The sequence below is a fragment of the Melospiza melodia genome, chromosome 4 (genome assembly GCF_035770615.1).
Source record: "Melospiza melodia melodia isolate bMelMel2 chromosome 4, bMelMel2.pri, whole genome shotgun sequence".
NCBI classification, from domain to species: domain Eukaryota; kingdom Metazoa; phylum Chordata; class Aves; order Passeriformes; family Passerellidae; genus Melospiza; species Melospiza melodia.
In genome coordinates this window covers 88,557,190-88,579,745 of record NC_086197.1, presented here as the reverse complement: position 1 = coordinate 88,579,745, position 22,556 = coordinate 88,557,190, and the positions used below count along the sequence as shown (strand labels likewise).

Here is a 22,556-nt window from a genome sequence, read left to right as displayed (position 1 = left end):
TACTGAGTGGGGAAATTCAGTGATCCCAACAGACAGGCTTTCCTATGGGACCACCAGGAATTCAATACCAGTCATCAAGTTTCTGTGCTTCCACCATAAACAGATCCTTCATCATCTTCATTAATTTTGTCACTGATCAGATGTATTCTGAGTGACTGACAGGAGATGATGTTTCCTGTGCAGAAACTCGAGAGACAGATTTGTCCAGTGGAGAAGTACATTATGACTGTTAAAAAAGGTGCATGTGCAAACAGAAGCATAGCAGCCTCAGTGAAGAGCCAGCAAATCCTGTAAGAAAACTGTTTCCATGTTTAATGTCCATATAGAGCTGAGGGGTCTTAATCTACCACAGGTGCAAGATCTCTGAGGGCATTATGGCACAAGAGAAGGCACTGAGCTGAACTCTACTGGCTTTGCAAAGGACGCCACACAGGAATGAAGCCAGCAGGATCTGACCAGATGCACTGGTCCAAAATGTATTTAAGTCCAAAGTCCAAACATATTTACTGGATGTGTTAACCAACAGTAGCTGCATCCATATGAAAATGAAGATGGCTGGGCATCTGTAGCTTGCTGTACACTTGCTCTAAAACATGTACTGCATGACTGCATTCTGAAATTCCTTATTTTTACAGCAAACAAGGAAGCAGTAAGGGGATAAATTAATTCTTTCTGTTTCACTTACAGACACATAAATTTGTTAACATACTTACAGCCACTTTCATCATCTGTATAGAGACAATTCTTTTTAAGAGTAAGTATCCCAATATATAAAACACATTTTTAAAACATGTTTCCTGCTGTCAATTTCATTTGGAAAGTATTTTCCATTTCCTCTACCAAGAACTAATGTGATCACATAGTTTGGCAGTTACTCAGTATAAGGTTTTGACCTCTCTTTAGTGATATTAAGGCAGATTTTATTTTTTCCGATACTCCCTGGACTTTGCCACTGCCTAGGTTGGAAAGACAGGAAACACACGTATTTGAAGTGCTGAAAATGTTATTGTATGCAATGATGGCAATGTTAGTGAGCAGCTTTTCAAAGTAAATTTAAAAATACATGGAAAACTAACCAACTGACAGGCAAGCCTTCCCTTCCAAAATTAAAATGTTTATGTTCTGGGTGCTACTTCTATTCATTCAGAGGAATGATTCGATTAACATTTATGTTCTTGTGCTTCACTGAAATAATCTATTGTTTCTTACATGGAAGCCTTGACAAAGGCAGGGTATTTATTCCCTCAGCAGGGGGGATCTGCCCAATGTTAATCATGATTGCAACCTGATGAGACTCAGCACTTTGCAGCTGCTCCTTCACAGTCACTAGCTGCAGTAGAAAATTGATTTTTTCTACTTTTATTTAACATAGAAACTGAAAAGTGTTTCTCTAGATGTTGATTGCTCATTGCAGTAAAGATCTCTGGTATCTCTTGGGCTCTGATGACCACACAGAACCATGAAGAAAGGGAATATTGCAGTGAATGAAAAGAAATGTATTGGCAGTTCAAACCATACTTAGTTCAAACACAAGGTAATTTGCTGACCATGTTAAAAGTCTTATTTCACAGAATTTGACAGATTTTTCCCAAAATGCAAGAATATGTTACTGGGAAAGGAAAGAGATATTTTCAGACTGAATTAATAGGATGAGATCTCAAAATATGTGTCAAGTATTCATCTTCTCATCAGCTAATATAGGGAATGCTTTATAATTGAAATAATGGAAGTAAATAAAAGACTTTGTCAGAGAAAGCCCAAGTTAAGAGCTCCTTCAGCAATGAATCATGGAACAGATTTTATTCATTAAATACTTTGATTAATGTTAAATATAGGTTACTGATGATGCAAAGGATATTTAGAGTATCATGCATTTAAAAAAAAATCACTTTGAATAGTTGCATGCAAGAAAAAGAATTAATGCCACAACATGAAACTTGGATCTGATGACAAGAATTCCTGCTGCAGACTCTGAAACTCTCAGCACTAAATGATGAAAAATAATAAAGCAACCCTACTAATTAACTACAAAACAATGAAGAACCATGGTGAGATTGAAAGGTTAAAAAGGCAACACAACACTGGGCTGTTGCACAGATGCATATGAGGAAAGTTTCATAACACTGAACAGGATGGAATGTTTGGGCAGTTTTGTTTTCATTTACTAAAAATACCTTCCAATTACAGCAGGTGCACAGAACAGCAGCCAGAGCAAGTTTACCATATCAAACAGGCAAAATGGACTTGGCAGGTTTAGCCTAGCAAAGTAAAGGCTAGAGAAGAGTTTTGGAAATAAGATGCCATCACTGTAGTTCACACAGTTTAAGAATAAAGGGGTATAAGATGCCCATGAGTAATGTAGGCTGGTAATCACCAAAGAATGCTCAGCCATAGGAGAGATCATTGTTGGGAAAGTAGCAGGGCTGAAAATGATTTAAAAAAACTTTATTTGTTTATGATTATAGAAGTCCATTTTAGCAGAGGACTGGCCTATGTTTGAAAGAAAATGAATGACAGTGAGTAGTACTTGGAAAATGCACCAGAAAGTGAATTGCCAACACTACATGACAGCACACACATTCACACTTCAAGCATGATCTTTGCCTCAATGAAATCCTACTGAAGCAAGACTGATCCCTAACAGTAGGAACAGCTAACACTAACCAGCATTAATTCACACTATTATTTTCTGGAAATATGTTCAAGGAGTTAAAAGCCAGACTTTCATCTGGGTACTTAGCAGTCCTTTCTGCCTGTCAGACCCATCTCCTGAAATACATGCTACCCGAAAGGCAAGTTTCATTAGCTGTGCCAATTCTGCACTCATGAGTAAATGTGCAATGTGGTGTACAGGAATTTACCAGCATGACCCCCATTAATAGTAATGCAAGTCATGTAACTGAGTTCCTGCTCATGGAGCTGAAAATTTACCTTTCGCTGCCTAACCCTAAAGGCTGCCTTTTCAGTTAGTGCTTCTCCAGAAAGAAGCTGGGATTCAAATTTCAAAGACCACATGCTGTAACACTGAGTAGCAAGAAGAGGTACCAAACAGTGCCAGAGAGAAAACCTGGTCTCCCTTAAACAAACTATGAAAGAAGTGCATTATTCCAGGACTCAAATGAAAGGAAGAAAAAGCAGCCCTGAGTGTTGCAGTGTTTTATCACCATCACATGATGATTCCTCAAACATTCTGTGCATCCCATAATGAAATTCATTTTGCTTGTTATACTGACTCTTATATTTTTATGTTATAGTCACATATAGGGTCACCTGGAGAAAAGAAATAGTCCTGTCTTAGGATCAATATGGGGCAGCATAAGTCCCCTACCTTTTTCTCCATCTGTAAACCAAGATTAACCGTCTTTATGTTCCTCAAAAGATGACAATTAGTACCTAAAACTGTAAACAATGTAATGAAACTTGAATTTGCCTCACTGAGCTTTCATGCAGATCACTTGTTCTGATCTGTGAGTGACAATCTCCCATCTCATGTCTAACCCATGATGTTCACCTTTGCCCAGAGAGAGTCACAGGCAAAATGTGACTACAGCAATGACAGCCTCCTAGGATGTATTTTGAAAACTGCAGCTCCCTTTCTGACCATAGCAGAGGTTACAGTGAGACTCATCTACTCATCAGCAGTGACCTGGAGGGGTGACCTCCTTGGGCCACAACAGGGTATGGAACTCCCTTTGGCCACCAGTAGTGACTTTTTAAGGCTGCAGAGAGAGAACACCACTGTGGAGGTATTTTCCTAGTGATGCCAAATCTGATTTTTGTGAAACTCAGTTACAGCGCAATGTTTAGACTTCTCCCCATAAATTCAACAGTAAGAAAGACATGTAGCTTCTCCCAGGTGAAAAACCCTGAGAAGCTTAATCTGTGAACTTGTGTTTTACAAGTGGAGACCAGACAGAGGAGAGAAAGTCATCAAAACACATCTGTTTATAGTTTGCAAATCCACTGCACAAATCCACTGTGATTACACTTAGAACATCAGAGGTGGATATTCTCATGTGGCTCAGTTTCGTTTGGGTTCTCTATTATGTTTAAGTAAATATTTAAACTGTGAGAGCCCACACAGTTACTTATTAGACACACAGCTGGTGTAACGATGCACAGTGAATGGAAAAGACATACAGATCCACAGACAATGAGAGCCCTTGTCCTAAACACTTAACCCTTGTACTTTAGATCATATGTCCTACTGTTTCCAAGTCAGGATGCAAAACTGTTGAAGAGGTTTAAGTAAGTAGTCCAATCCTAGGCAGACTTATTTTAAATTAAAGCAGACGAGATAGTATCTGTACATGTAATAATAATACTGCAAAGTTCAAATGTTTGTTTAATCAGCAGCAGTGGTGACACTCAGATTCCTAGATCTCACCCTTTTATTAGTTAATCTGCAAGATAATAGCCTGTTCCAGAGGTCTCACAAACATTTCCTCCACCAGACAACTTTTTTCCAGCTTCCATTCCTAGATAAAAACTTGCCACTTGACTTTTCTCCCAGATGGGAAGAGGGAGAGTGGTTTTGGTCAGCCATCCGAGAGTGCTCCAACATAAGGGATATTCCCTGAGCTCAGGCTGAAAGCTGTGCTCTCCAGCTCAAATCTCAGCCAGAAGGTCTTCCTCCTGCTTCAGCCACCCCATTGAGTCTTTTAAAGGAGCTGAGGAGATGATTCAGCAGCAGACTGTAAGTATGGCCAAGACTTAGAAAATGCAAACCAGTACTGCCTGCAGATGAGACACAATGTACCTTGTTACACTTGGCACCAGGAGGAAACCCAATTTCTTCGGAGTCAGATGTTGCATATTGTAAATTCTGCATTTTCTCAGCTCACTGTACACATTAAAAATATATTTATTTTAGACAGTCAGTCTTCTCGCACAATGCTTTGCATGGCATAGCTTAATATTCAGAGCTTGGCTTGTTTGTGTTTTTAATAAGTGTAAGAAGAAAAGCCATCCTGAAGTCAGTGCCAGCCTTTCAGTAATTCCAAGAGTTTGCTTACCAGACAGTAAGTTACCCTTCTGTTTTTGTTAATTAGTAGCTAATGATTTATGCCTTTCGGAGTGGTTAAAGGTTAAAAAGAATCTGTTTCCTAGTTATTTTTTTTAACACTCTCCTCTTCATTGTTAATGCGCTGGTCCAGACCCCACCACCCACAAAACTGCTGGGTGGAAAATGCCTTAAACCTTTTGGGGCTCTTTGCTTTTTAACACTTCCAGCTACAGTAATAACAGGGGGAACTGGAGTAAATGGCACAGGGTCCTGCTGGAGGCATTGGGGCAGCTGGCACAGGGTCCTACTGGGGGCACTGCAGTGAGGGGCACAGGGTCCCGCTGGGGGCACTGCAGCGAGGGGCACAGGGTCCTGCTGAAGGCACTGCAGTGAGTGGCACAGGGTCCTGCTGGGGGCACTGCAGTGAGGGGCACAGGGTCCTGCTGGAGGCATTGGGGCAGCTGGCACAGGGTCCTGCTGGGGGCACTGCAGTGAGTGGCACAGGGTCCCTCTGGGGGCACTGCAGTGAGTGGCACAGGTCCTGCTGAAGGCATTGCAGTGAGGGGCACAGGGTCCCGCTGGGGGCACTGCAGTGAGGGGCACAGGGTCCCTCTGGGGGCACTGCAGTGAGTGGCACAGGGTCCCGCTGTGGGCATTGCAGTGAGTGGCACAGGGTCCCTCAGGGGGCACTGCAGTGAGGGGCACAGGGTCCCGCTGGGGGCATTGCAGTGAGTGGCACAGGTCCTGCTGAAGGCACTGCAGTGAGGGGCACAGGGTCCTGCTGGGGGCACTGCAGTGAGGGGCACAGGGTTCCTCTGGGGGCACTGCAGTGAGTGGCACAGGGTCCCGCTGTGGGCATTGCAGTGAGGGGCACAGGGTCCCGCTGGGGGCATTGCAGTGAGGGGCACAGGGTCCCACTGAAGGCACTGCAGTGAGGGGCACAGGTCCTGCTGGGGGCATTGCAGTGAGGGGCACAGGGTCCTGCTGGGGGCACTGCAGTGAGGGGCACAGGTCCTGCTGGGGGCACTGCAGTGAGTGGCACAGGGTCCCGCTGGGGGCATTGCAGTGAGGGGCACAGGTCCTGCTGGGGGCATTGCAGTGAGGGGCACAGGTCCTGCTGGGGGCATTGCAGTGTGGGGCACAGGGTCCTGCTGGGAGCACTGCAGTGAGGGGCACAGGGTCCCGCTGTGGGCATTGCAGTGAGGGGCACAGGGTCCCACTGAAGGCACTGCAGTGAGGGGCACAGGGTCCCGCTGGGGGCACTGCAGTGAGGGGCACAGGGTCCTGCTGGGGGCACTGTAGTGAGGGGCACGGGTCCTGCTGAAGGCACTGCAGTGAGTGGCACAGGGTCCCGCTGGGGGCACTGCAGTGAGGGGCACAGGTCCTGCTGGGGGCACTGCAGTGAGGGGCACGGGGTCCCGCTGGGGGCACTGCAGTGAGGGGCACTGGCTGGAGGCTGTGCTGCTCGGGCTGCAGCCTTGCCGGGTCCCTGCCCGGCCCCCTGGCCCTCATTAGGCCGCCTGCCAGCCCCGGCGCTTCGTTAACCCGCCGGCCTCTGCTCCCCTCGGCCGCGGGGAAGGGAGGAGCCCCCGCCATTCCCAGGCGATGCTGTGCTGCTTCAGTGCTCAAAAAGCTCATTAAGGGCCCATGGCAGCAGTGTCTCCCTGCACAAGCTGCCGCAGCCCAGCCCCCCAGCAAGGAAAATAAATAAATAAACAGGAAAAAATAAACAGGGACAGCACACTGCTCACAGCCCTGTGGGGAGAGACTAGGAAATGCCAGAGGAGCTTAGCATGGACTTGCAGACCACGCTGATCAATCAGGAAACTCCAAATCAGGCCAGATTACAGAAACCAATAACGTTAATCTTTGTTTTCTAGAGTTTCCCCTTGCAGATTTCCAGAGCACCTTGAAGATAGGTGGTGTGAAGAACAGATCCTGATTAGTCACCAGGGAAAGGCAGGACAAGTCATTTCACATAACCCCCTTACTCCTTTGATGTATGTATCCCCTTTATTCACTGAATATTTTAATGGCATTTCTCTATACAAATTTGACTCAAGTCTGTACAGAAACACGAGAGCTTGTGACAGTGAAAAGGAAAGCCAAAGAGCTTCCCATCAGTGAGTAAAAAATGCAAATCCTGAAAAGCCATCAGACCAGTTTCTTTTCCTAGAGAAACGCCCTGCAACACCAATCATCAGGATCTGGGCTGGCCCACAAAGTCAAGCGAGTTTTACTGGCCTGATTTGTTATCTCCTTTAGGGCTGCATCCAGAGGCTAAACTTTGATATTCAAAGCAGGAGGTTTCAGCACAGCTATGAGACCTGGCACTAGTGAAGGGCACTGCCCAAACTGCTGCTGCTCTTCCAGTGCTGGGGCAGAGATGGAGAGCAGCCCCTCCTGTCACAACATGTGGCAGTGGCACAGCAGGGCTGTGAAAAGCCATGGTTACAGAGACATGGCATCCAGATATGCTCCTTGCCTCTACAGCATGACCAGGATCTTCACAAATATCATCCAGCTTCTGCAAAGGGTATATTCTTAGTTCTGACTAATTTTGGCAAGGGCTGCTGTAGTGCTGATGGGAAGATGAGTTTTCCCTGTCTGCAAATGGAAATTTTATCCTCAAATGTGTGTTCCCAGATGCTTCTCAGCTCTTTGAGGCTGAATCAGTGACACAGCAAGACAGACCTGTTTTGGCTGTCAAGAGACCATTCTCTCTCTCCTCAGGACAACATTCAGTTTTCCATGTGGCGGACAGCACTTACCACAGTGCCCTGCTCCTGTGGGTGCCCTGTCCTTCCTCTGCAGCCCTTTCCTCATGCTGAAATGCCCCTGTGGCTGATGTCCCTTCTCCTTGACCTTTCCTGCCCTCTGAACCCTTTTTCTGTCTATTTTGCTGTCTCACTCTCTTTCCACCAACAAGGATGTTCTCCAGCACCTTTGAAGAAAGAAGAACATATCCTGGGAAAGAAGAACATATCCTTTGATGCTGGAAGAGCCCTCTTGTTCTCCCTCCTCGGCTGTCCTCTTCCAGTTCAGCAAATCCTTCTCCCTCTGCCACTTGTCCCTGTTTACCTGCCAAAGAACAATTCTGAAATATTTTTTGCTTTATATAAATCTTGTAATTTCTATGACATATTTTTGCATCCAGAATGTCAATGGGGCTGCTCTCAGAGCCCAAGAAATACCTGTGACGCTTGTGCACAGCAACTAACCCCTTTCTGGACAAATCCCTGGTGACACCTTGCCAAGCAAACTGCTGCTTAGTGTGGGTAATGGAGTCACATTTCAGCCTGTAACATCCAGGAATCCCACACTTTTCCATGGGCTCATTCCCTATCCCCTTGGCTGGATCTTTGTGAGGGTCTCCTGGCACACAAAGACTTCTGCAAGGCCAGGTAACTGCAAAGTGCTGCTTCCTCTCACTACACAGACAGATACAAAATACCTGAAAAGTTACTGCAAATCAGTAAGCTACTGTAATTTACTACATGATTTAATTGTGATAACAGTGCACTTCAAAGAACTCGCACCAAATTCCTGAGGTGCCATTCCAATGACTCTGTGGCTTTGAGCAAGGCCTTGCCAGGCTGGGCTGCAGAGCACAACCTTCAAGCACTGTCCTCAGGGCCTTAGGGTGAGCCAAGGACCATTCAGATTGTGCCAGGTCTCATGGAGATCCCAAAAATCACCATTTTGGGAGGTGCCACTAAATGTCCTGGGATTTTTGCAGTGCAGAGGTGTCAGATGGCTTGAGCAAACTGGGCTCAGGAGCATCTCTGGGTGCCAGGTTCCCCAGCATGACTGAGAGCTCCCCACCAGGAGGAAAACCACACAGCTGACACCCAGTTCAGACAGGGGGTGCACGCCCTACATGGGCACAAAAATTAAACCTTTAAAACCTGGGTGATGTGAGAAGAGTAAGCACTGACAAAGATGAGGCTTCCAAAAGAGGAGGGACTCGGGCTGGTTTTGCCAAGACACAGTCCCTTACTGTGCAGATGTTTTCTGAAAAGTTACTGTTTGTGTTTGCATATAAAATCACCACCACAACAATCAGTGTTTGTCAGGTGGTGTTTGCAAACTCTGTGAGAGCAACAGTTCCAAAAAGCAGGCGGGGGAGAGAACAAGCCAGGCACTGGGTACACGCTTTCCCTCCCTTCCCCAGTCCCAGAGATTTCTCAAAGCTGTCACAGAGCTGAGCTACTCAGGGCTGGTGAGCAGGTCACACTTTACATCTCAATGACCTCCACATGACTTTCACTGCTTTACACTTTAATTTCCCGAGACACAGATTTAGAGGTGAGTTATTTGTTATTTTGTGTCAAGACAATGGAATGTCGCTCCACAGCCAAATCCTGATTTCCTTTCCCAGATATCAATCACTTCACACTTACCCTCCACCAGAAAAAAAAAAAAAAGCAAACAAAACACCAACAAAAACAATTACTAATTGAAATCCACGTGAATAAATGTCGGTGGAATTGCAGGGAGGGACTTTTAAAGTCCAGGCTCACATATCTTTGCTCCACAAGGGCAGATCAGCTGCCCACCCCCCATCCCTTTACACCCACTAACACCTGCAAGGGCTCCACAACCAGCCAGAGCAAGAAAAAGTAAATATTAGCCAGGCAGCCCTCCAGTGCTTTTCAGGAGATGTTAGGAATGTAAATGGTTGCCATAGGCCAGACCAAAGTCCCACTGAGGGAGTGGTAGATGCTGTGCAAGTGTGTAAGAACAGGGCAAATGTGCAGCAACAATTCTGCTCCCTCTGAGCTTTCCACCTGCAATACTGCAGGCTGGAACTCAAGACAGGCTTTCACAGGATTCTGTCACATTTTTTGAATCTATGGGACTCATGTTCTCATCTAATCAGTCTTTTGCTTTATACAACCACAGAATATAACCCAGTGAGTCCTGCTCAATAACATCACTTGCACCCAAGCGAAAATGTTTCTTTAGAAAGTGAAATACTGACTTGATTTAAAGATTTCAGAGGACAGCAAGAACATCAGAACTGTGGGCAGGTATATTAATTCTAATCAGAATCTGTCCAGGTTCAGTTTCTATACAGCAAATCTATGGTCTTACCTAGAGGAGGACTTTCATTGATGATCCTCTGGATTTGGGTGGAAGAGGATGAATTTGACCTCAGCAAGGATGTGAGTGTATGAATCATGAACCAGAAAACCAGGAAATGACTCATAAAAGGAACTATTTTTTTCTGAGATTACCTTTTCTCATGGCATTTTAAAAATTGAGTTCTGAGCATGTGGGAAATGATATCTTTTGCATTCAGACACAAAGAACATATTTTATGTGTTTGACTAGAGCAACATTCTGAACTTCAAATGTAAAATGCACAATGCATTCAGTAATGAAAATCTAAATTTCTTTCCTTCCTCTACCTGCTTGCAATTTTAATTGCTAGGGGTTTTTTTTAAGTGGTCATGCCCAGTAGCACCAAAAATACAGATCAGTAATACAAATGCATAGCTACAAATTCCTCATACATATTGTACATGAGCCTCCAGCACTACCTACCACATCTTTCACCAGTATACAAGCCTACCCACCAAAAAGGACAATAATCTGCTGATACAGCAACTTCTGTTCTTGTAAGAAAGTTGTAAAAAAACTTCATAACCTGCTTCTGGCTAACCACCTTGGTATTCCAGTCAAATTTCCTTACCCTCTTGAGCTGAGAACTAAATTAAACATTAATGTCTCTCAGGACGCTGCTTAAAAAATTTGGTTGTGGCTGGAAAAGAAAGTGACTTTTACACTTGAAATGCTTTTTTTCATGTAAAGCTGAAGAAACCCTGTGAAGAAACCCTTTCTCTGTGAAGATCAGGCCCCCCAGTTACATGGGTAAGTACAGCTAAATCCTCAAAAACATGAGCTAATGAACTGACTGTGGTCATGCTCCCTGTGGTTTTGGTGTCCTGCAGGCTTCCCTGTGCATAAGCCATGGCAGAACTTTTGATCCCATGAAAATGCCATAGAAGGAAAGGCATCCAGCACAAATTGATGATCTGTGAGGTGTACCATGCACACTGCTGGATGTTAGCACCATCCACCACCTTGCTGTAACATCACTGGCCTCTAGACCCTGCTGTACATCCTGCTGTTAAACAATTCACAATGAGATGGGTGATAAGGGAATGATAACATTGGAAGAAATATGGTTAAATCTTAAGTAAGAATATGTGGTTTCTTTTAAGAGGAAGCACTATGTTGTAATGTGCTGCCTTGCACACTTAGGAGAGCCTTTAAAAGATCTATTGGCATTTCTTAGAAATACCATGAATTTAGGTTTTGAAATGCCACAAAATTCTATTTCCTTCTGGAAAAATATGCTCAGAGAAGTAGGGTGCTCCTAATTGAATAACATTTTCAGTATTTCCAGTACCTCTCCACCTCCAGGTTTGCTTGACATGGCAATTACTGTTCTGCATTTTTCTTTATCAGACAATGCCAAGCAATGCTGGAGCAGGTCTGTGTCAATCACAAATGCTGTAAACACAGTATGTCAATCTGAGCCAGCAAAATCCAAACTCTGGCAGTGCCACATCTGATCAACAGTGGCATTACCATAATCTTCAACAACTGCATTGTTTGTTTAGAAAATCTCCCTCAATCCCTTAACAAATTAGTCTGGGAGCCACCAAGAGGATTAACTTCAAAAATTCTCCCTCAGATCACAATTAAATCTGCTCCGATGTCACCAGTGATAGACATCTGCATAAGTCATACCCAAACATTATTGCTAATTGTTTTTCCAGTTATTTGACTTCTGTTGGGGTCTGTCTGTCTTTTCCAACCAAGTTAAAAAACTCAGCATTCAGCTGGGCAATCCTGCTCTGGTGTGAGAGGTGCTGCCCAGCACAAGGGGCAATACCAAATACCAATCTAAGAATTTAATCACCAACCACTTTTCCTGACCGCTCAGATTCAGAGGTAAACGATACTGGGTGGTGTCTTGGATACTGTGAGGGCAGTGTCTTGCACCCAGGGTCCAATGACAAAGTTATGCCTAGCTGGTGGCAGCTATGTGGCTTTTCTCCAAGGAGCTGGCAATCCCTATTGAGCTGCAGGCATGTGCCTGCCTCATAAATCACCCACAGTGCTGGCAGCGCCTTGGCAGGCTCAGCAGGGAGACCAAGAGCTGAGCAAACACGGTGTTTGTGCTGGAAAGCTCACACGAGGTGGGAGTGGGGTGGCACAGGGAAGCCTGTGCTGAGCTACTGCCTGGTTCTGCCTGCTGGTCCTGGGGCAACAGTGCTGAGAACCCAGTCCAACAAGGATTGGTTCCCTTTACAGGAAAGAGAGCAGCAATCAGTGCCATCCTTGTCTTTTGGCACAATTGTCACAGTCTGAGTTTCACTACAATGTTGTAGTGAAAGGCACTCTGCCTTTTTTTTTTTCAAGGCAAAGTGACAAAATCAATTGTCAGTGTTGGATACAGAATATATTTCCATAACAGGCAAATTTGCCATCATCAGAGGAGGTCTGTGTTTTCAGAAGGAAACAAGATAACCTATCTGTCAGCTCCAAAGGCACCTCGTGCAGAGCACGTGTGCCAGAGGCAGCAGGGTCTGTGCTTGTCTCTGCAGCACTGTCACAGGTTGCTGCACTCATCCCACCCTATGAAAACAAATTGCTGCATTAACCTCTCCAGCACAGAGCTGCACCACTGCCACTGCCTGCACTGCCTGTGCCACCTGTGCTTCTGCCCTTGGATTAAAAGGCACCTCCTGCCTGCCCCTATCAGGGGACTGCAAGTGGCCACCAAGCTTCAGCTGCCCACCAGTACAACAACACACAGCCCTACAGATCTTGATTTTTGGGGTATAACTGTGTCATCCCCTCTTGGTGATAGGTGGCTGCATGAAACTTGCTCTCAGCTGGCTCCTGGGTGGGAGAACAGGGGTGGACCTGAGTTTTAAAATAAAAGTTTTGTGTACACATCCTCAAGTTGTTCAGCAGTGCTCTGCCTCTGGCCACTGTTTGGCAGCTGTGTGACACGAGCTCCCAGAATCAGAACAGAGGCTCTAGTAAAACAAAGGCAGTGATGAATGTTAGAGATTTGCTGTAAAGATAATCCTGAAGATAATTCTGCCCACGAGTGGCAGACATAAGGCATGCAAGAGTATAAGCAATACAGGGGCTATACAGGACTGTACTTTGCAACTGGTTGATTTTTCTGCTTCATTTAGAAAATGGGGGGATACATCCTTAGCTCCCCAGAAATGCAAAAACTCAGCAAACCCCAAACCCAGTAACCTTCCCTTTACATATCCAAGCTTGCCAGGTAAACATTGCAATTTTTATCTCAAGGTCTTTCCTCCTTATAGAGGAATTATAGAAAGTCTTTATCTGTTAAGCCCCACACAGCTGCTCACTCTCTTTCCCCACAAAAGGATGGGGGAGAGAATCAGAAGGGTAAAAGTGAGAAAATTTGTTGGTTGAGATAAAGACACTTTAATAGGTAAAGCAAAGGCTGTGCACACATGCAAAGCGAAACAAGGCATTCATTCACCACTTTCCATGGGCCCAAAAATGTTCAGTCATCCTCAGGAAAGCAGGGCTCTGTCACATGTAACAGTGACTTGGGAAGACAAATGTCATCACTGTGAACATCCCCCCATTCCTCCTCCTTCCCTTCAATCATATGGCACGGGGTTCCCCTCTGGGCAGCTGTCCTGCCTGTCCCTCCCAGCTCCTTGTGCACCACCAGCCTCCTCACTGCTGGGCAGTCTGAGGAGCAGAAAAGTCCTTGACTTTGTGTAAGCCCTGCCCAGCAGCAACTCAAATGTCCCTGCATTGCCAACACTGCCTTCAGCACAAACACAAGACACAGCCCATATTAGCTACTGGGAAAAAACTTAACTTTACCCCAGCCAAACCCAGTACACTTGGGCATGACAAAAACTGCACATGGAGATGAAGAGTGTACATGGAGTGAAAGTGGGTGGTTCAGAACAGACCAGCAGATGCTTTTAAGAGCATCTCATTAAGAGCATTGACAGATACTATCTTCAGTTATGCTCTTAATTTATGCCTCTTTAAAGGACACCTATATTCACAGAACTTCCACATGACATTCCTCTTTCTGACCACCATATTGTCTGACTAGCCACAGGAACAGCATCATATGAAACCCTGACCTGGCCTGGAAATGCTTTTTTTCTTCCTGACTTGTCCTCCATGACCCTGCCCTTCCTTCCACTTTATCCTAAGTCCTGAGCAGGTGCAGATAGGATCTGTTTCTCTGTTGTGAACAGCTTCATCCCAAGTCTGCCTTAGCTGGCAGCACTCTCAAATCCACACCATCTTCAAGACCCTCAGCTGCCCACAGCTGGATCACAGCAAGGCACACAAGCTCTGTCCAGCAGTGCTGGAGAGCCCCACACAGCTGGCATGAGCAAATGGGGCTCACTGAGGTGTCCCACTCAGATGGCATGAACAAATGGGGCTCACTGAGGTGTCCCAGACATGGAGCTGGTGGGTTTTGCCCAGATGCCACCCCTGGCATCCACAGCCAGTCTGTGGCACTACTGGTGATCCATAGTATGGAGGATTTGTGGATGCAGACTTCAAAGAATCAGCTCTGTGGTGCTACACACAGCTGTGGGGGCATGGTAAATTAGCCCTTCAGGATCAGCTTTAGCCAAGGAGCCCCCAGGGGAGGGAGGGAGCTGCCTTCCCACCCACTCATTCACCTGCTGAGCAAGCACAAGGGGAGAGCTGCTGTACCCACCTTATGGAAAATAAGATACAAGTGGGACTTGGCACTGAAACACAGGGTGTTCTGGCACTGTAAACAGCTTTCAGCCAGTGGATGAGGGATAAAACCTCCATGAGATGGGAAGGTACTGGCAAATTCTAGTGCATGAGTAGGCTGACAGCTAAATCTCTTCAGTATTAACTCAGTCTTCAGTGATATTCAAGCTGCAGCTTGCCCCAGATGAAGGCCAGTTAACTCAAGAGAAACCATTACTTACCACAGGCAGGAAATTTTTTAATTCATATGTGAGTCTAATAGAGAGCAATGCATCTCCTGTCCTTTGAATTCACAACACACTGAAGATCAACCCTAATCACCCTCACTTCTTTCAAGTTTATCTCTAACTGAAGAATTTGCCTGTTTTCTCTGCAGTTCTCTTCAGGCTAAGTGCAGGTCTGGGTTCTGCTGGTGGGAAGCACACAGGGATGAGAGTCAGCAGGTCCCTGCTAACCATAATCACTCTGAAGGTGTGGGCTACTCCCAAGACAACCAAGTATCTGAAACAAAACCCATGGCATGTCTCAATCAAAGACATTCAAGGAGGGAGAGAAAGAACAGCAGCTTACTATTGATTATCAGATATGAAAAGAAATCTCATCCCAGTAGTGGAAAAAGAATAACATTTGTCCTGAATAGCTCATCCTAGGAGACTGACAGACCAGTACAGTGGAGACACCCTCCTAAGGACCCACCATTTTACACCTCCTGACCGTGGAAGTGGATCCCACCGCAGGCACTGCCTAACAGCACACAGAAGTTGTTCCTTTTGTGAGTCACCCAGTGAGTCATTCAGGGCTTTGTTCACCCTATCCCCCACAATTACTGCACTGCACATCAGACACTCACTAAGAGCTTGTTTCTATATGCTTTTCCCAGGTTTTCTGTCATTGAGGTAAAACTATCCTGTGCTCCCTTAAAGAGAGCACAAGGACCTTCTTCCTACAGAACAGTAACATCCTTAAGCAACTTGGATGTCATGTATGTATAAGTAACACATCATATACAGAGCATATAAATACAAATATACAGGTACATGCCCTCTATAATTAAAGGAACATGTCCATACTCAAAATATTTTTATGTTGTGCCAAATGATGAATTCTACCCTGAGGTAATGAGTCAGGTAAAACATTACCATAAGTTTGATGGTATATCTCAAATGCTGAACAGAACTGTGCTTCTATCAGGAATTTGGGAAAGTGGCTTGAACTTTGCACTTAATTAAGAACACCACTCACTACAAGGTCCAGTAAAATCTGCTGTTACAGGTAATACCTACCTGTATGTACAATAAATGCCAGACAGTTCATATAATGCCATTGCTACTGAGCATCATCACCATCAAACACGGGTGTGCTCCTATTCCAAACAAGTACCAGCACAACTAAACCTGGTCACTGTCACTCATGCTGCAGGCTCAGGAGAGCCAAAGGATGAGGACCAAACTCCATCAGAGGCTGACTATATTCTCATCACCTGGAGAGGAAGTACAGTACTGAGGCAAATAGGGCAGCTGACATTGCTGCTGCCCCTTACACCAGCTATCCTGTGGACAAGCAGCAGGCTGTTTCTACTATTTTAAAATCAGTTTTATTTACCAGGCTGAAATCTTCCCCCTCCTTCCACTTTTCCTTTCAGAATAACATTTTTAATTCCATTTCTTCTAAATTTCTTATCAATATATACTTCTTGAGAAAGCAGGTCATCCACAGGTTACCTTTAATTCAATACCTCCCATTGATTTTAATGGCTGCAAGATCAGGACCCCACTAAATAATGTGTTTGAGCTATCAGAGTCAGCAAGTGGCTTTCCTGACTGTCTTCCCCCACTGTCAGCAAACATCTACAATGGCAAGTAACAGGTAAACTGATACCTTGCTACTGGGAAGCTGAAAAACTTCTAACACAGAACTGAAACCAGATAATGGTTATAAAACACTCCTAGTTCACTTCTGCTGTCTTATAACTTCTAATTCCTCCCCCTTGATGTCTTCCCTTCCAGAAATTCAATACAGAGCCAACACTTAGTACAAGTTCCATGTGCTTCCCTCAGGCACTTCTGCTGAACCCAGCTGGTTTCTTCCAATGAAGGGAGCATCCATTTCCATCGCTACACAGTAAATGAAATGACATTGCTTCCCTTCCTCTGATACAATCTGCTCCCTTACTGCATTGTTTTACAGTGCTGGCACATAGCAGGGTTGGTAAGAAAGCATCAAATACTTGAACTGACAGAGAACTGCTTTGATGCCTCTCTGTAAACACAGTGCAGCAAAACCAGCTCTGGACTTATCTTTTACTGATGAGGCTCCAGTGTTTGGCCCCACGTGGCAGGGGACCTTTTGATATTAGTTAATTCTATTAGCTAATTCTAAACAATCATTTTTCAACAACATTAAAGATAAACATTACCAAGCACATCACTTCTGAGCTAAGCACAGAAAATACTTTACAGGAGTCACTTCTACACTTGCTCCTCATTTCACTATGGTTATTAGCAAACTGACTTTGTGCAGGGTGACCTTGCATATTGCCAGGATGTGTCTATTAAGAAAACAGCTGCTGCTGAAGTTTTTTAATGCAAGAAAGACAAATCAATAAATTGGATCTCTAGGGATATCTGTGATGATGATTATGCATTTCCCACAGACAACACTGGCAAGAGATGTCTAAAAAGGAGCAAAGACCAGAAGCTCCCCAGGCAAAGAGCAGAATGGAAAAAGGGGGAGGAGCACCAAAGGGATGCTGGTGGAGGCAGCCCCTGTGGCCCTGCTGCCAGGAAAAGACAGAGGCAGACAGGAGGGAGGAGAAGGGCCTGAAGGTGAGCATCAAACATGAGCCAGAGACAGGGAGGAGGGAGACAGCTCAGGGGAGCTCTGCATGCTCAGAAAGGGTATGCATTGTCTGAGCAAAACAAAGGGGCTGTGTAGCCTTGGGATGATGAACTGACACTGCAGTAGGATTTTGGAAAGAGTGGAAGGATGCAGTACCTGCAAACTAATTTGTGTGCATGATTTCATATTTCAAAACTCATGAGTTTTGGTACCCTGTTATTCAAACATCTCAACTGTGTCAAGTTTAGACACAGCATCCCATTTATCTTGACACAACTCAAATCCCTAAACTGTCCCTGTCTTTTCAACCTCCTCACAGGAACTTTGCTTCTAGCTTTGTTAAAACATGAAGTAGCCAAGAAACTGCTGTACAAATACCAGCTGAGGTGAAGGCTTAACCCTGGGGCAGGGTGTGGGGGCAGCCTGGTGGGCAGGGCTGCAGAGCTGCCTCCAGCTGTCCCTGCCCTGCAACACCCACTCCCCCTTCCACTGCTGGAGAGCTGGGGCAACATGTGCAATTCTCAGATGTGCTGGGAAGTGCTCAGAGCACACTGAACACACACTGGTGAGCATATCCTGCTTGTGCCATTTACTACTCAATGTTGTGAGCTCCCCTCTCCAGCCCAAATTTAACCATCCTGCAATAAATGCTGCTAAGGGGAAGGTGATGACCTCAGTCTCTCACACGGACAGCAAAGGGCACAGTGCAGCTCTCCACACAATGACCCTGCTTTTCATCACTTTCATGTCACACAAGTGGCAAGGCAGTAAATCAGCAGTGTTTCCTGGTGTTTCTCTCTGCTCTCCCTCTCTGCCCTGAATTTTGTCCTGTTCAGTGGAGACTGGCTCATTTCACTTCAAAAAACTGGGGCAGAAGAAGAAAATGATGACAGGACACACATGTTAACAACGAGAAAACACCAGCTGCTAACATGGCTCACTACCAGTCTGCTTGAACCACAGCAAGCCCTGAAAATGAGGCAGGGGTTTATTTTTAACATCTGTGTCAGATCTCTTTGCCTTTTAAAGAGCGTTCCTCTGCTGCTCAGGCCCCTTATCTGCTCCTTGGCACTTCAGTGAGCTGGTCCAGCAGCTCTCCCTGCAGCTGTGCCCAGGAGCCTGAAAGCTGGAGTGTCCCTCCACTGCCTCAGCAAGTGCTGTGCACTCTGCCAGAGTAATCCTCTAACAAATATGCACACGTGGAAACAGCAGAAGAGTTTCACAGTGTCCACAGATGTGTGCATAGAAACACAAGTTTCACTTCTATTTCTCTGGGCTCCAGATAGCAGAGAGTATATTGCATATATTAAGCACAAAACTTAATTAAGTTTAAAATTTTTTAAAAAATATAAAATACTAATAGAAAGCTTTTTACTACCTCAATAAAATATCCTTAGGCTAGGAGATCCTATCTAGGAGTCAAAATAAAATTTTAATCCTCCCATTCAAACTGCCACACAAACTGTGATGAAAGGATGCAGCACTGGGAAATAAAAAACTTGCTGATCATATATTAATCCTCCATCTTCCATTCAGCTTCCTACACCAGTATCCTGTTTCCTTTTTAACAGCCAACAATGCCTCTATATTTCCTTATGTGATTCCCCTAAAATTCTAGCATGTCAGACTTAAAAGCCATGCTTCTTAGTCACTAAATGAACTCTAATTTTTGTTATGGTTTAGAGAAGATCTCTGACATCTACCTGTAAACAGTGACACTGTACACTCTAAAAGCCTGCTTTGTGGTTCATCATGAAATGGCTGCTCTGCACAGAGAGCCTGCAATGCTTTTAGTTTAGTCAGACTGACCCTGTGACCAAGTGGCAGCTGAGGGACAGGGACCACAGAGTCCACGTCTGAGTGCCATGGACTGCATGCAGTGGCAACTTTTGAGTTTCTCTTGTGTATCTTTTTATACAGCAGACAAAAAGTTACTTAGTAAGTGCTTTATTACTGAAAGCTGTGAACCTTTTAATAATCATATTTTCCAAACCAGAGAAGCTAGTGCTAGCTAAATTCATCATTTGACAAGAAAAGACAGCTATAGGAAAGAACTTTCTCTGCTGCAGAAAATTCTACACTAATGGTTGGTAGCTATTACACTGAAGGCTCCTGCATAGCACAATTTTTTTAACAAGATACAAGTGAATCAGTTGGTTTAGACACACTGACACTTGTAACAGCTTAAAAAACTGAAAATGAAAATAGTTCCAAGCACATGAAGGTTTCCCTAGGAGTACTTCTGAAAAAAAATATACTACATCTAGTTTTGCCTTCCTGGGCCAAAACCCAAACGTCCTATGAGAGAATTTTTGTCCCGGGCAAGGTAAGCAAGACCAGTACCATTTGTGCAGAGCTGTACCAAGGTGCCTGGTGAAACAAACACAATTCAGGTCACCTGCCTGTGTCAGGTCAGAGCTAGCTGCCCCTGCAGCCGTATGAACAGCAGCAGCACATGCAGCCTTACCTTGTTGTAGTACTGCACCTGCACCGAGTGCCACTGCCCGTCGCTGACCCCGCCCGCAATGAACGGCGCCACCGTCGTGGTCGTCTCCCCTGCAAAGACAGCCAGCAGGGAAAAGTGAGTCACCAGCACTGCAAGGAGCACACAGAGACTCTCACTGGGCACAGGGTGCAGCCACCTTGCTCCATCAGGGAGGAAACTGGGTTTGTCCTGCAAGACAATAAATACCCCCAGTTTTGTGGAGTCGCTCTGGTGCACAGAAACCAGCTTCTGGCACATCTGGGTGAATTATGTTGGTTTTTATCATGCTTCTGCAAAGGGTGGTAGCAGATGCATTGGGTAGAAACAGCTATTGCTGAAGTGATCAACTGAGGGAGAGATGTACATTAATTTTTCTGCATTTTTGCCAAAAGCAGCCTTTGAAGTGTTTTTTAGTATGATGAGCCTTGTAAAGGCATATTTTGTCAGGGAAGGGAAGCTACTCCCTGTTAGAGATGAGAAAGTGAAATCCAAAAGTACTCTAGTATAAAACCCATGGTAACCTTGGGCTCAGCAAAACTTTACCAGTGATTAATGAAATTATTGGCAGCCTTTCAGTGTTTATCGTAAGACTTTGCCATTGCAATTGGAAAGCTAAAGCTTTTAAGCCAGACAGAGTCAGCAGACCCAGCTCAGAAACCAGGCATATCTGTTTCGAGGTAGCAGCAAAATAAACATTCATGTTGAAAGTACATAATAGGCCTGGCACAGAGAAGGGATTGCTCCCTTTTCTTTTTCCTTTTTTTTTTTTTAACAGTTGGAAAATTCTACATAACAAACCACAGGAAAAATAACTGCCCCTGTAAATGAACAAATCTCATAGTATTGTTGAGCTTAAAATGTACTTTCAACTCTGTATTTGCAATAAACATCTAAGTCAAGTATTATTCTTGTGTTCCCTACTCTCCTTTAACTCCCATCCCATATGTTTCTGTGATTTAAATAATACATATTTCAGTTTAGCATGTATGACATCCTGCTGTGATGGTTTTTATCATTTAGTGATAAAATCTATACAAATAATTGAGCTTTCTATTCAGCTATCAAGTGTCTGCAAAAGGAAGGTCGCTGTTCTGCAATCCTTTTGCTCTGCTTTCTGAGAAAAAGTTGTTGCGACATGTAACACAGTGAGATCAGGTGTCCAAAACTTGTACTGTTCATTAAAAGCCACTTAAAACTATAAAACATAAACCATTCTCCTTCCAAAGAAAATACCATTTGTAATGTGCAGGACCAGACCTGCTCTCAGGTGCAGCAGTGCAAATCTAAATTTAGTTTCATGTATCTTAAAGGAGTTCCTTCACATTTAAATGCATATAAGTGCAAGCAGAATTTATTTTTTTCCCAGTCATCCTCGGGGTACCTTCCAAGCAATTTGATTCAAGTTTAGACAGGTGAAGCAGAGCTGCAGAAGAAAGGACATCTCTCTGCAGCATGTTATTTCCTTACACTAATCCATTCAGAAACCTGCCTTAAAATCTAATTTGGACAACTTTGAGGTAATAAAGGGGAAATGTAACTGGATACCTTCAACCCAACGGGCCCACTATGCACTCAGCATTGCTGGTAAATCAATGGGGTCACACAGGATTTACCATGGGGTCTGAGGGCAGCAGCCATCACTGGTGATGAGTGTGCAACACCAATGCAGGCTGTGCTTCTGCCTCTATGGCTTTACTGCTTGCAGTGTCTCACTTGCCACAAAAATAAAAATGACTGGAGCCCACATGTCTGTCTGAATATGGATAATGGGAAATAGCAGGATTATTTCCTGAACTATGTGCCCAATACAGTGGCACAAACATCTCACTTGACCTACACATAACTCCACTTGACTTACAGGACAACAGCCATTTCCAGATATTTGTTTTAGTTTCAGTAGAAAAATAGCTTAAACCTGTGACAACCAGAGTTTGTCTGCACTACTGAGATTTCATTAAGTCACCAAAGCCTTGCCACCAAAAGTACAGATCTGTTTCTGGGCATATGTCCTGCCTGAACTTTGCTTGTCAGCCCTCCCCTCTCTCTTCTCCTACAAGCACCAAAGACACTGGCTCAGTCCTAGTGCAGAAAGCAGCCAAAGCTGCCACTTGCTGCTTCCTGGCCACTGTTGCAATGAGCATGCAGTTCTTCTCAATTCGTAGTTCTCTTCAATTCGTTGTTTTTTATGGCTTCTTCTAAGAGGACGTGCTTCTCCAGGGCAGAAATGCATTCTAGAGACAGCATTGCTCCTCCCCAATCCCTAATGAATGACAGGCCATTTTCGCTTCTGCTAGCTTTTCCTTTGGCTTGCATTGATTTTTAAGATAACATTTATGCACCTCTGATGGTGTAGTATAAACATACAACATTTATCACAGTATGATAAAATGAAGTCTCATTTAAATTTAAGCAAACATTGGCTTGGAGGCCAACATT

General features: G+C 44.6%; 1 protein-coding gene across 1 annotated transcript in view; it reads right to left on the bottom strand.

The window, feature by feature from the left end:
* CELSR1 (cadherin EGF LAG seven-pass G-type receptor 1) overlaps positions 1–22,556 on the bottom strand; it is a 168,287-nt gene that overhangs the window by 49,721 nt on the left and 96,010 nt on the right. Inside the window, exon 7 of the mRNA XM_063155885.1 lies at positions 20,103–20,191. Within this exon, the coding sequence (XP_063011955.1) occupies positions 20,103–20,191 (89 nt within the window). The remainder of the gene's footprint in view (positions 1–20,102; positions 20,192–22,556) is intronic.